General features: G+C 34.6%; 2 protein-coding genes across 6 annotated transcripts in view; both read right to left on the bottom strand.

The window, feature by feature from the left end:
- Positions 1–61: 61 nt before the first annotated feature.
- Positions 62–2,898, bottom strand: manbal (mannosidase beta like). 2 transcript variants are annotated; one of them, XM_051897768.1, is made up of 3 exons: positions 2,733–2,898; positions 2,350–2,517; positions 62–459 (listed from the first exon to the last, which is right to left on the bottom strand). In XM_051897768.1, the coding sequence occupies exons 2-3, from the start codon at positions 2,497–2,499 to the stop codon at positions 346–348; spliced, it is 264 nt and encodes an 87-aa protein (XP_051753728.1). In that variant the 5' UTR covers positions 2,500–2,517; positions 2,733–2,898; the 3' UTR covers positions 62–345. The 2 variants fall into 2 exon arrangements, with proteins under 2 accessions (XP_051753728.1, XP_051753729.1); XM_051897769.1 differs by having other exon boundaries at positions 2,350–2,514; positions 2,733–2,888.
- Positions 2,899–6,677: 3,779 nt separating this feature from the next.
- Positions 6,678–14,520, bottom strand: part of LOC127514676 (synaptotagmin-2) — a 45,133-nt gene continuing 37,290 nt past the window's right edge. For all 4 annotated transcript variants that reach the window (XM_051897759.1, XM_051897760.1, XM_051897762.1 and 1 more), the window contains 5 exons: positions 11,445–11,612; positions 9,895–10,062; positions 9,633–9,750; positions 9,412–9,545; positions 6,678–8,498 (listed from right to left, as the gene is read on the bottom strand). In XM_051897759.1, the coding sequence (XP_051753719.1) occupies positions 8,283–8,498; positions 9,412–9,545; positions 9,633–9,750; positions 9,895–10,062; positions 11,445–11,612 (804 nt within the window). In that variant the 3' untranslated portion in view covers positions 6,678–8,282. The remainder of the gene's footprint in view (positions 8,499–9,411; positions 9,546–9,632; positions 9,751–9,894; positions 10,063–11,444; positions 11,613–14,520) is intronic.

Below are 14,520 nucleotides of genomic sequence, written 5' to 3'. Positions count from 1 at the left end.
ACCTGGATTACACTATTATTGAACATTGTAATTATCACCACAGAAAGAAATGAGCAGAACAGACAGCCATCAGTTTATTCAGATGAAGCTACTTAAAAAAGCCATAAAAATAACACTAAAGATTATTCAAAAACACAGATACATGTATAATGTGCAACATAACACTGTTTTGAAGCATGTGGCAACATCAGATGTTATAATGGCTGAACTGAACAATATCTCGTTTGAGGCACATCCTCTAAATCAATAGCAAATCCACAGCTGAATCTTTACACAAGGTTCCTGCTGCACCTTTAGTGTTTCCTTCTCGTTCACATTCACTGTCAGTCAGTACACACACACACACTATCTCTTCTTCTTGCTCTCCTTTTTCAGCTTCTGTCGGATTTGTTGAACGGGTCCCTTTGGCTTTCGGTTCTGCTCAGAGCTGCGAGTGTCCACCGGCTCTGACGGCTCCACCTAGAATTATGAAATACAACAGAATAAATTCATTTGAATTTCAAACCCCCTTATGGCAAGACACAAGTTGACTAATATATCACCATATTTCCCCAGTTGATTGATCATTATTATTACATTAAGACATGTTTTGCATTATAAGTTTTGCCTGTAGTGTTTTGACATAAAAGAACTGTTGCGCTAAGAGAATACACTGGTATTACACTGGATAGATAGATAGATATGGTCGGATGATAGATAGATAGATAGATAGACACAGACAAATGTTATCTATCTATCTATCTATCTGATAGATATCTATCATTTGTCTGTCTATCTATCTATCTATCTATCATCCAGCCATATCTATCTGACATATCTGTCAATTTCTTTCTATCTATCCATCAATCATCAACCATATCTATATATCTATCTTCTGTCCATTTCTATCTGCCAAAAAAAAAAAAAAAAAAAACATGGTACCATCTATATTTAACTCACTTAAAGGGTTCACCCAAATATAAAAATTCTGTCATCATCTATTTACCCTCACGTCGTTCATCTTTAAAACACAAATGAAGATCTTTTTAATGAAATCTGAGAGATTTCTATCCCTCCATAGTCTACACAACACTTCAAAAAGTTCATAAAGAGATCGTAAAATATAACCCATATGAATAGCGCGGTTTAATCCAAATTTTCTGAAGTGACACGGTCGCTTTATATGATGAACAAATTGAATTTAGGCTTTTATTCAAAAACATTTATCAGCGAACATAAACAAAAGCTCAACTGAACATGTTTGACGCACAAGAACAAACCTCATTGGTTCAAAACCTTTACAAATCTTTGGTTCGGGGCGTGTTTCAAACTGCCAAAGTCACATGATTACAGTAAACGAGGCTTTGTTACGCCATAACTGTTTCAAAATGTTTCGAAATTTCAGTGGTTCACCACTGGGGGGCGATGATCTCTGTGAACCCATGAATCATGCGGAGTCACTGAGTTTCGCCCCCCAGCGGTGAACCCTTGAACAAGTGTCTATGGTTTTTACCTGATCTCTGATCAGTTTGTAGACGTTTTAATGAGACATTTGTATAATTAAAAGGAACAATAGTAGTTAATAGTCTCTTATTTAGCTGAGCCATCCATAGAACAAACAAAACAAGCCCTAATAAAATGATAAAAGAACACATATTACACTTAATATTTAATGATGTTAGATGATTAGTTAATTGTATTTGCTAGATTATACTTTCAATAAAACACTTGAAATGTATAAAAGCTGTTTTATACATGTTTGGCCTGAGTTTTTCTTGCATTTACACTGTTTTGACCGGAAGGCGTCACCAGCGTATGGCGTTTCAAACGCTTCTAAACAATGAATCATTTGACGAAGCAATTGGCTCAATTGATTCGAAGCTTCGAAAAGCTTCGTTTCTCCCATCACTAGGGAAGCTCAAACGTGCTGTTTAACACACGAGAATGAACCTCATTGCTTCTCGCACGTCAAGCAAACATGCTTGAGCTTCTGTTTACCACAACTGATGTGTGTTAATGAATGTTTATGTGAATAAAAGCCTAAATTTAATCTGTAAATCATATAAAGGGATCGAGTCTCTTTAGAAAATCTGGACTAAAACCGCTCAATTCATATGGATTAGTTTTACGATCTCTTTATGAACTTTTTGAAGCGTCAAAGTGACTGTCTTTGGAGGGACAGAAAACTCTCAGATTTCATCAAAAATATCTTTATTTGTGTTCCGAAGATGAACGAAAGTCTTACTTGTTTGAAACATGAGGGAGAGTAATTAACTGACAGAATTTTCATTTTTGGGTGAACTATCCCTTTAAAACTTTGACCGTTGTCAGATATCACGGCAAATCTGTAATAGTGTATTTTGTCCGCACCTGTTCGTGGCTCTTGGATGTGGGTATAATTATAGCTAAAATGCAGATGAGTTGAAAAATGGCCCCTAGAAATAATCCATAACGCAAGAGACTCTCGAAGAGAGTGGGTTCGGGAACCTCTGGAGGAGACAGATCCAGATCTGCAGACATGATGCTGAGCTGCTGCTGCTGCGGATAAACACACGTTATTCAACAACACACACTCACAAGAACATAGTGCATGGTATTACCATAGTACGTCTTCGTCAGATAAGTTAAGCAGTGCAAAACTAACACGATGTTTGATTCTAACCGGACCGTTTCGGCTCTGACGCGTCGCTGACATGCACTGTTAAAATATCTTTACATCTATAAATCAAACACACACAAAACAAACCACTTACCTGTAGATATTAATTTGTAGCCTTTGCTATGTTATGGAAAATTGAGAATTAATAAAACAGTCACTTTAAACGGCTGTGTTTGTTGTCAGATTTAGGATAAACACATCCGGTGCTTTGCCTCGAATGCGTTCGAGTTTGTCTTTGTTGAGCTTTACTGCCTCCTGCTGCACGGGAGGACAAATCCTAGAAACAGATTAAGCAGCAGATACGGCGGATTTTAATAATACACCTTATATTTTAATTCTTCAATGTATTATTTAAATTCAATATCTTTCATTTTACGTTAATCGGTGCCATTATTCAGGTGTAAATTATTGATCAGAGCACTACTGAAAGTAGACGGGCTTTGTCACGTGGTAGCTGTTACTTTTCTCAGCACTGGTCAAGATTGACCAATCACAGTGAGCCAATGTCACCAAATGTCCCTGTCTGTTTTTATCACTGGACATTTATTTATATTATTGTATATCAATTAATTTTTATTTTATTATATATTTTTTGGGGAAATCATCATACAGATTTCAGGGACAGATTTTCATTTGCGTGTCAGGCATGAATCGTTTAAATAATTTTTCCGTTAGAAATTTGATAGCACACAAGAGAGTTTTTCTTTGTCAAAAAGTTACCCAGTTTAAACTAGACTAGATATAACAAATAGTTATATTATCTTGGAGTACTATACACAAATCCCACAGTAGCCTATATGAATAAAAATATTTAATTCAGTCAAAACCTACCGTCTTCATTCAAGGACTGACACAACACTTCAAACATAATATATTTAAAAGATCTTTATTTCTTATGATTAACTAATCGATAACTCATGGATAAATCTGCATGTAGATGTTCTATTGGTTGGTTTTCACATTGGTTGTACAGGATGACAAGAAGCTACACGAATCGCCAGAGGAAAGGCTTTCTTTTTCTTCACTGGCCGATGTGTTCATTTGTAGAAGGGGAATTCAAAGCATGCCAAAGCATCCACGAAAGGAATCGACAACACTGGAACTTCCACACAGGACAAACAGAAAAGGAAGGCATCAGTTCTTTGGAAGAGTCTTTACACGATGAGTCGGGACTGTTAGGAGATGTTAGTAAGCTGAGATGTTGGCAGTATTGCATTGGGAAGGTCTTTGTGACTATATGGTCCGATATTAGAATGGAAACCTGTCTGAACACAGAGAGGGAAGGGGGCCAGTCGACTGGCATCCACAGTGTCCCAGGGAAGACTGGGATTTTGTTGCTTGCTCTGCAGAGGAACACCAGACCCCTGCAGTTTGATTCACGTCCACAGAAGAAACATTAAGACATTTTTCTACATTGGTCCTATTGCAAAGTACAACACACAGAAGCAGACAAATATTCCTAAGTAGCAGTAGACAGTCCAAGGCTGTTCAACCAAACAGAGAGTCATATAAAAAAATTAAATGATTACATATAACAGACCAAACATTCAATGAAGGAATTGAAGGTGAATACAATAAATATGAGAACAAAAACAATTTATGACACATTGGCCGTTAAAAGACCATCTTTGATCATGAATTATACCATCTTGGCCTCTATATACATTGATATAGACATTCAGCTGCGCCCATCTAATGAAAATCTGTCGTTGCATTTAATAATTCTGAATTCTATAAAATAATGTTAGAAAAACTAAGGATCAAAAGTGTAGTTCTTCAGAAAATCATATGCAAAAATAACATCCAAAACTAAATTTACCAAAAAAATGACCTAAAAAAATACACGTTTGCGTAGGTCTATTGAGCTGGTTGTCAACTGTACACACACTGTATTATAAACTCATGCCATTGTACATGTGGATCACCATAATTATGACAATACATCTCACTAATTTTTTGCAAGCAACTGTGTGAATACATGTTATTATGAAAAAACATAAGGGCAGCACTTTCATACCTGCCAATATCCCTTGCTTATAATTCAATTATTGTGAAGAATTACAAAACAAAAACCGTCTTTGAACAGACAGTTGCTTTCACATCATTTTGGCTCAAATGCGTGAAGGTTATTACATTATTGATTTCTGTTGAGGTGTTTGTTTTGTCCAAAAACGATGAGCTCTTGTGAGGGCCCATGCATATGGCTTCTAGTTTCAGAAAGCGGTTTTACACACTGTACATTAACAGATGAATCTCATGAAACAACATTCAGGTCATGTTTCACACCGAAATCAAAAGAAAGAAATAAGAAATACTTCCCTGGGAGAAAAATAGGACCATTACTACTTTTTTTGCATTAGTATCATAAAAATTAAGCACTTTTCTCCATTATATTCTCATTATTTTAATGCAAAAAAAAAGGCTTAATTTTCTTTATGCAAAACATTTGATTTGTTTCTTCTGATTTTGTGGTGAAATGTGACCTGGATATGTTTTTGCGAGATTCACCCTAACAAGACATTCCTGTAAATTCACAACTGAACATTTTTATTTCTTATTTTCACATCAACAGGACAGAATAAACACAGGAACGTGACAAATACATGTTGACTGGACAATAAAAAGTAAATAAATGTAAATCAAGTCAAACTGACACCACAAGCATGAGTCTATCACTCACATTACACACAACTCTTAATTCAAAAGTATTTTGAAAAACTCTATATTAATATATTCTTAAATGTCTTACACCCTTTCAGGGAAATTTCATAAAATGTGCATTCAGTGCATTATATCCTTCCTCTACATTTTATTATCAAAATGACAAATGCCACACATACACAATATAATTATGCTCTATCTTTAAAACATGCTTCTATGTACATCAATTTATAGGTACATGCTGTAGAAACCAATTTGATCAATGCATATATACACAAGCATCGTTGGGGATGGAGCTGGAGTCGAGTGGATCTGAACGCTTCGGATTGCTTTATTTTATATGTGGGTGAAGTTTACCGCCACTTACCGTTCAATTCCACTTAAATACTTTGGCATCTCGGAGAGTGGGAGTTTCCTAAATGAACTCGGGTGAGTTTGAGCTCCGAACAAAGAAGGCAGTGACGTCAACCAGGTTTTCAAAATGTATTTTAAATACTCATGAAAATCTCTCAAGGACACACCGACTAAATGTGCAAATTTCATTTGTATGATCCCACGAAACACAGCCAGCTTTAGTGAACACGACGCCTGCCAGGTTTATATGTGAGAGATATGAACATCTGGATTTGGCACTGTAATCACAGCTTTACACCGTGTCCTAACCAGACGCGACACGCGATAAAAGGTATATTTTCCATGTTAATCAGAGTTTTTGTCCTAACTAGCCGCGACGCGGCTGGAACAACACAAAGTATGATAATAATAATGTCAGGTACTGTTTATGTGCTTTATTTAATGTTAAAAGCGTCTAATTTAAGTTTGAATATCATTTTATGTCTTTTATAACCGTACTGAAAGCAACGGTGAAGAATTTACCTCAGATGTTCAAAATAAATAAAATGAAACAATAAAGTTCAAACTGTCAACTCATTGTGAACAAACAAGTGTATTCTATGACAAAGATTATTTCAGTAACTCAGTATGTATTTTTAATAATGTTAAAATGATGTAATTTTCATGAATTTGATTATGTACGTTATCAATTTCGTTGCGAGTGCCGGGAGCTTGCAGACAGAGCCCGCCCACGCGCTCTTCTGATTGGCTGTGATTTTTGATCGACTTCTATGGAAGGCCAAAAGGTTCAAAAACACGTGAATTTTAACACGTCAGCAACACGTAAAATGCGTTAAATACGCGTTGTTTGCGCGTGAAATACACATATTTTACGTGTTACATGTGTTAAAATTCACTTGTTTTTGAACCTTTTGGCCTTCCATAGAAGTCGATCAAAAATCACAGCCAATCAGAAGAGCGCGTGGGCGGGCTCTGTCTGCAAGCTCCCGGCACTCGCAACGAAATTGATAACGTACATAATCAAATTCATTAATATTACACCATTTTAACATTATTAAAAATACATACCGAGTAACTGAAACAATCTTTGTCCTTTGACAGACTTTTTTGCGTCTCATATTTCCATCCACCTATATATATGCGCAATTTGGAATATCACATAAAAAATAAAAAAAACACTGGATGGAAATGCAAATATGCGCATATATTCTAAAAATGCGCATAAAAAACTTATGCGATACGTAAAAATCTACGATGAAACACTTTTACAGAATAAAATGCTCGATGAGCATCAAAAAAGACATGACTTTGCGATGGGATGGCATAACTGGACCAACCAGCGGACCGATCTCGTAGCACAGAATCTGAAATGCTGTTTTAGTCATTCTGTAATGCCTGAGCAAAGTCTGTCATTAAAGTGGTTTGGTTTAATTCCCTCTATGAAGCGCTTGACACGATCGCGTTCACAAACACTAGGCATCTGAACGCGAGAAAACATGCGGTTCGTCTGCGCGCTCTGAGGGGCAAGTAAATATTATACACGAAAGTTATTATATACAGTGATATTTAGCGCCAGTTTATCAGGAAGTGTTCTCTTGGTCTCACTGAATGCTTTATTCGCACTTTTCATGTGATATTCCAAATTTGCGCACAAGTTAAATTCACTACTTTGGATGGAAACAGCTATAGTCGCATCGCGTCTGGTTAGGAAACGTGTCTCTATTTGTGTGTCTATATCTTTACACTGACTATGTGTAAACCATGCTTGACTAGTGTGGAATTTAACATTAATGTATATTGCAACATCTCATTAATTATTAGCCCATGTATTCCCATTTATTAATACAGTCCTATCAACTGCACTATTACAAAACCATAGACCTGAATCTTCTTTCTTTTGGGCACATAAATGCACGTGTCTTATGATTCAACTCTGACCCAAAGGCCTGATTTACCCACTGACAATGTAAACAACTCTGTTCTACACCAGTTACTTCTCCTGGGATGTTTAACTGAACGTGATCATTGCTTTGTTAATTGTGCAAACGTGTAAATATTTGTAACATAAACTCTATTTGCACTTTTTGATTAGGCACAAAATTCAAGTTTACAAAACCAGTATATCCGAAATAAATTCCTTCCTGTTCATGAGATGAAATAAAAACCTCTTATAATATACAATCCAGTTAACTAGTTGAAAATGTAGAATAATGTGACATGATGTAGGGAAAATTATAGGGAAATTGCAAAAAAAAAAAAAAATTCTCCAGGTGTGTTTACTGATTTTTTTTGTACACTTTTAAATTTGGACACTTTCATTGTTGGGTTTTAACAATCAGTGTTAAAAAATGTATTTCTTGCTGGCTACTTCTACTGCCATTTTGCTTGATATTTGCAAATGTTCTTTCGGACCAAATGTGTCACATTTGTCTGTTTCTCCTGCCTCGGTTTACACTATGTGGCGAACATGTGATATTGTTCATCTTTTCAAGTATATTCTTTAGAGTATTCAGTGTTTTTGTTGGTGATTATGCGAAACAAACTGGCAGAGCACGTATGGATGAGTGTGGGGTGTCATGCAGTGGTGGGTTGGTTAGTTAGTTGGTTAGTCAGGTTGAGATGTGAGAAGTTACTTCTTGGCATTAAGGGCAGCCAGAGCGCCGTCGATATCTTCCTCCGGTTGGAGGGGATGCCACTGGGCGATTGGGCGGCGCGGGTTGGCCAACATGTCGGACCAGTGCTTCAGCGCTGTGCCTGAGGCTTTGCTGCCAATGAAGATCTTTCCAATGGCATCGTTCTTGCCGATCTTGTCGTAGTCGAAGACCGTCACCACCACAATGATTTTCTAAAGTAGAAAAACAAAAAAGAAAATCATTTACCCAAGCTAATTTTAATGTATTGTAAAAATCTGATACTAAAAACTAATGAACGTTGAAGAACTTGTGGAACTCGGGATGTTTCAGTGCATTTTTTCCCCAAAATTGTGAATCATCAAATTCAACCTTTATTCTGAATCAAAGACTATAAACATTTTTTTTTATTTTTACATCTAAAATCTAAAGTTATAATGTATAATTAAATAGTATAATATTTTAAAATACAGTATATTCAAATTTTGTGACTGTGAATTAAAGCCTACTTTTTCATATTTAAAATATTAAAACATAAAATCATAATATACAATTAGATATTATATCTTAAAATATATTAAAAATTTGTGAAGCCAAGCCCATAAACATTTTTTGTGATCTACTTTTTATTTAATTTTAGCATAAAATGTAAACTTCAAGTTTACTATATGCTAAATAACATATATGCACATTCAGGCATATAATAATAAAAATAAATAAATAAATAACATCAAACATTTAAACTATATACAATTGGCAAAACTTTGAAAGAAAAAGAAAAAATGTAAATAAATTCATTTTCTAAACAATTTTTATTTTTTAAATATTAAAATATAAAATTATAATATAATAATCTAGTATAATAAATGCAAGTATAATATAAATAGTATAATATTTTAAATATATTAAAATTTTGTGACTATGCAAATCAAACCTATAAACAATATTAAATTAGTAAATTTTAGTATATCATAAAATAGTGTAATATATTAAAATATATGAAATATTTGTTACAATGTGAATCAAAACCTATAGATTTTTTTTTTTTAAATATTAAAATTATAATATAATATAATATGTTTTTACTTTAATATATAAAACAAACTCTGGTCTAACTGCATAATCTACCTGCATTTGCTCCAGAGGGATCTCAAAGCTGAAGGATTCATTGTAGTACGGGTTCAGTGTGTTCTTCTTCACTGTAGTCTTCTTCTTCTTTAGACGCTTTCCATTCTGCAATAGCTGGATCTTCACATACGGGTCTGCCAGAGGTCAAATGTTGAGTTAATTGCATCAAATATATGAAACATTTCTTGCTGTAGACTCATATATCTCAGCTCAGCTCTCACCAGACAGGCCGCCCACATCCATCTTCTTCAGGTTCTTGGCCTCAAGGATACAAACGGTCAGTTTGCCCGCAGTAGGAACGTAACGCAGGGAGATGCAGATGTCACCAAGCTTCTCAGGCTGTACGGAAAAGATTTCAATATGTGTGATCATCTACAAATGCATTTGAGAAGACCGATCTAATGCATCTCCAACACGACTGCTTACTTTCTTTTCAAATCTGGCTTGGACCAGTTAAAAATCGATGATCATTTAATTAATCACCTCCTCTTTCTCAGCGCTTTCCAGGTCTCTCCACTCTTCAATCGGCTGACCCAGATCCAGAGTGTTCATGGGTAGTTTTACCTCGCCGATGATGTCGTGTTTGGAGAAGCGGTCATAGTCGTACACACACATGACCAGTGTCTTCCCACCCAGCTCCTGGTACGGCATCTAACATGGAAACCATTGAGAAGAATTGACATAATAGATTTTAAACAGTTTCAAAAAGTTTTTGCAGATAGAAAGAGAGAGAGAGAGAGAGAGAATTAAATAATAAATCTTAAAATATATGTAGGATTTTTAAAGAAAATCAAATATATTCTTAAAATATATTAAAAGTCTAAGCCTGTAATTTAAAAAAAAAAAAAAAATTAAAATATAAAATTATAATGTTTAATTAAATAGCACAATATCTTAAAAATCTATATAAAAGTTTGTGACTGTGAATTAAAGCATGTTTTTTCATTTTTAAAATATTAAAATATCCATTCATCATATATAACCTATTATTATTATTAATAAAAACTTGTGACTTTGTGAATTCAAACCCATATACATGTTTTAATATAAAATATAAAATTATAATATATAATCACAATATTAAAATTTAAACAAAGCCTAATAACGTTTTAATTTTTGTAAACATTTTTTAAATATTAAAATGTACATTTATAATACATAATCAAATAGTATAATATATTAAAATACATTATAAAATATTTTAAAATAAAAAACCTATTAACGTTTTTATTTTTTTAAACATTTTTAAATATTAAAATATACATTATATTAAAATATATTATATAAATATATTATAAAATAAATGTAAAATATTTTAACATTTAAACAAAGCTTAATAACATTTTTATTTTTTAAACATTAAAAATATTAATTAATATTAATAAAAAATATTAATATATATTAAAATATATTTATATATTCACATTGACAGGTAATTTTCCTAATCATCTGTTCTTGCAAACGATGTGAAAAATAATTACATGAGAAAACCTCCTCCTCACTTGGCTTTGTTTTCTCATTCATTCGCTCATACAGTGTGCAGTCCATATTTAGAAACACAGTCAGCTGTTCTAACTGTAAGGCAGGAGCTTTGAAAACGGCCAATTGTTCTTGTCCTAGATCACTTTTCTCAGAGTGAGACTATTAGAGCTCTAGCAGTGACCGCCAGAGGATGCGCGGCCCCTCCGGAGCTCATTACCGACTCTGGGAAACTAAAGCTCATTCAGGAGCTGCTGGAAGCATTAGAACCAAAACGCTGGTGTTGCAGAAAACAGCCAATGAACACTAATGACAAACCAACATCACTGGAGGCATACCAGTAATTTGTTTTATTCGATATTTGTTAGAGCCAGGGGTTTTCTGATCATGCAAGTTTTATTATATATTACTTGATTAATTTAGAATATATGCCGTCTTTTAGGATAATATTATAATAGGCCACTCTATGGCCTATTATAATATTATCCTAAATTAATATTAATATTTGACCAACAAAATTACAGTGAGTCATTTAAAAGTGGTGAACAGCTTACCTTGAAGACAAAGGTTTCATTGAACACTGGGTTGAGGGTCTTTTTGTGCACCTTGGTGTCAAACTTTTTCTTCTTATCTGGTAGGATGAACACTTTAACGTAAGGATCGGACGTTCCGCCAGAGTCCATGGAAATCAGGTCGGCACATTGCAAGATTCCGACTGTCAGCTGTGGATAAAAAACGTAGTGGAAAAATAGAAGCAAGTGGTTTAATAAATGAAAATAATTTCTTGTAGGAATATTATAAAATTCCAAATGAGATTTCTTTAATATATCAATGAGATTAAATGAAGAGCAAATAGAGCTTCTCAGATTTTTCTTAAGGAGTTTACAATATAATTTTCCTTTGGGATGTGCTCACTCGGAAAGGGCTGTGAAATGTCTGTCAGGCTTATGCATAAATTTAAAATGAATTATAAACTGAAAGTCTTATTCATAAATACACTACTGTTCAAAAGTTGTTGTTTTTTAAAAAAAAAAAAGAAGAAAAAAAAAAGAAATGTATACTTCTATTCAGTAAGGATGCATTAAATTGATCAAAAGTGACATTAAAGACATTTATAATGTTACAAAATAGTTCTATTTTAAATAATTAAAACTTTATATTCATTAAAGAATATATAGTTTCCACAAAAATATGAAGCAGCACAACTGTTTTCAACATTGATAATAATCAGAAATGTTTCTTGAGCAGCAAATCAGCATTTTAGAATGATTTCTGAAGGATCATGTGACACTGAAGACTGGAGTAATGAAAATTCAGCTTTGATCACAGGAATAAATTACATTTTAAAGTATATTTACATAGAAAACAGTTATTTTAAATCACAAATCTTATACTGTATTTTTAATCAAATAAATGCAGACTTGGTGAGCAGAAAAGACTCATTTTGAACAGTAGTGTTGTCACGTTTACGCCCACTGCTGCTTCCTTCCACTCCCCACCAGAGGTCTCTGTTTCACCATTAAGACTTTTTCATTGCACACACAGCAGTCACTTCACTCTGGACTACATTTCCCACAATCCCCCAGCTAGACACTGACCACACTCACACCTGTTTCCCATCAGGAAACCTTTATAAGCTGCACTCCCTCAGACACACATTGCTGAGTTTTGTTTTGGCTTTCGTTTGTATCCCGTATTTTTCTTCGTTGTTGGCTCTGTGCTTTTCCTTGTTGTTGGCTTATTTCCTAGTAGATGTCTTTCCGTGTTCTGCCTTGCCTATCTGTGTTTTTGACCCTGGACTCACTCCTTGTTTGCTGCCTGCCCTGACCATTGCCTGTATTTTTGACTACTCCTTGCCTTGCCTCTTCTGATTCTGTTTGCTGGTGTTTGACATCCTGCCTGTTTGACTTCGCTCTCTTTTAATAAAGCTTGCTTTTGGATCTACCACCATTTCGTCTCGATCGCCATCGTTACAAGTGTAACTGTACATGTCATCTTAATGAACTCCACTCTCGGGACTTCACACATATTAAAATTCAATCTGACTGCATTAAGAAACAATAGCAGTTCACTGTCATTAATGTTTGTTAAACTCATTTAGGAACTCGACCTACAGCTGTGACTCAGCAGATACTGTTAAACACCGTCATTAGTAAAAGATACAGCACTGCATGAGCACAAACTTTCTCCAAGATCATCACACGGAACTTTTAAAAGATGTATTAGTCAGAGGAATAGTTCACCCCCAAAAAATAAAAATTCTGTCTTTATTTACTCAGTCTCATGCTGTTCCAAACACAAGCACGCTGTTATTTTTCTGAGCCACACAAAACGAGAAATCTTCACACAGCTCTTTTCATAAATAATGACTAAATTTTAATTATATAGGGTGAACTATTCCGTTAAAGGATTAGTCCACTTTCAAATAAAAAATTTCCTGATAATTTACTCACCCCCATGTCATCCAAGATGTCCATGTCCTTCTTTCTTCAGTCGAAAAGAAATTAAGGTTTTTGAGGAAAACATTTCAGGATTATTCTCCTTAGTGGACTTCAATGGTCTCCAAACGGTTGAAGGTCAAAATTAGTTTCAGTGCTGCTTCAAAGGTCTTTAAACGATACCAGCAAAGGAATAAAGGTCTTATCTAGCGAAACGATCAGTCATTTTCTTTAAAAAAATGAAAATGTATATGCTTTATAGGCACAAATGATCGCATCACAAGTGCTTCCACCAGAACGCGATTCCGTATTCTTCAAAAAGCTTACGCTGAATGTCCTACACCACCCTATTAAACTTACGGAAAAAACGGAACTGGCGCCGCATTCGTTCTGTAAGTTGATACATTTACATTTTTTTAAAGAAAATTACCGATCGTTTCACTAGATAAGGCCCTTATTTCTTCGCTGGTATCGTTTAAAGCCTTTTGAAGCTGCACTGAAACTGCAATTTTGACCTTCAACCGTTTGGAGACCATTGAAGTCCACTATAAGGAGAATAATCCTGGAATGTTTTCCTCAAAAACCTTAATTTATTCTGAAGAAAGAAGGACATGGACATCTTGGATGACATGGGGGTGAGTAAATTATCAGGAAATTTTTATTTGAAAGTGGACTATTCCTTTAATTACTTTTAAAGCTGCAGTCCATAAGTTTTGCCTCTTTGTCGCCATCTCTGTTTGAAACCTGCAATTGTAGTTATTTGCGGAATGATCATCTTTAAGTGGGTTGTGCATCGGCACGGCTCCTCAGCGCGGATGAATCTAATGTTTGCTGTCAATCACCACATCGGTGTGGATACTGTACTTCGGAATCACAGATCTCTGTCTTGGAAATATGACCGAAATAAGAATTTTCTCCAGAAAATGTCTGCCACTTTTGTTCTGACCAACTGATAAAAAAAAATCATTACAATAAATCACGCTGCCAATGGTGATTAAATCTAACGATCGCTTGGATCATGTCAAACCGTGCAAATTATTATTGTTATACTTTGTTCTCAAATTATTAATGTTACCAACATCAGCATTGCATGACTACGTGTATTTAGTGTGTATTAGCGTTACCTGTAGATTTCAATTTCTGTACAGTCTAATCTCTGATGTTAATCTGTCATACCATACAATCCGCCATC

The sequence above is a fragment of the Ctenopharyngodon idella genome, chromosome 6 (genome assembly GCF_019924925.1).
Source record: "Ctenopharyngodon idella isolate HZGC_01 chromosome 6, HZGC01, whole genome shotgun sequence".
In the NCBI taxonomy this organism is placed as follows: Eukaryota; Metazoa; Chordata; class Actinopteri; order Cypriniformes; family Xenocyprididae; genus Ctenopharyngodon; species Ctenopharyngodon idella.
The sequence above is the reverse complement of the archived record's forward strand: the minus strand, read 5'-3'. Positions and strand labels throughout refer to the sequence as shown.

Coding starts and splice junctions, on each gene's coding strand:
- manbal (XM_051897768.1), bottom strand. CDS start 2,499: ATGTCTGCAGATCTGGATCTGTCTCCTCCAGAGGTTCCCGAACCCACT. Junction 460..2,349: donor CATCCAAGAGCCACGAACAG/GTGCGGACAAAA, acceptor TCATAATTCTAG/GTGGAGCCGTCAGAGCCGGT.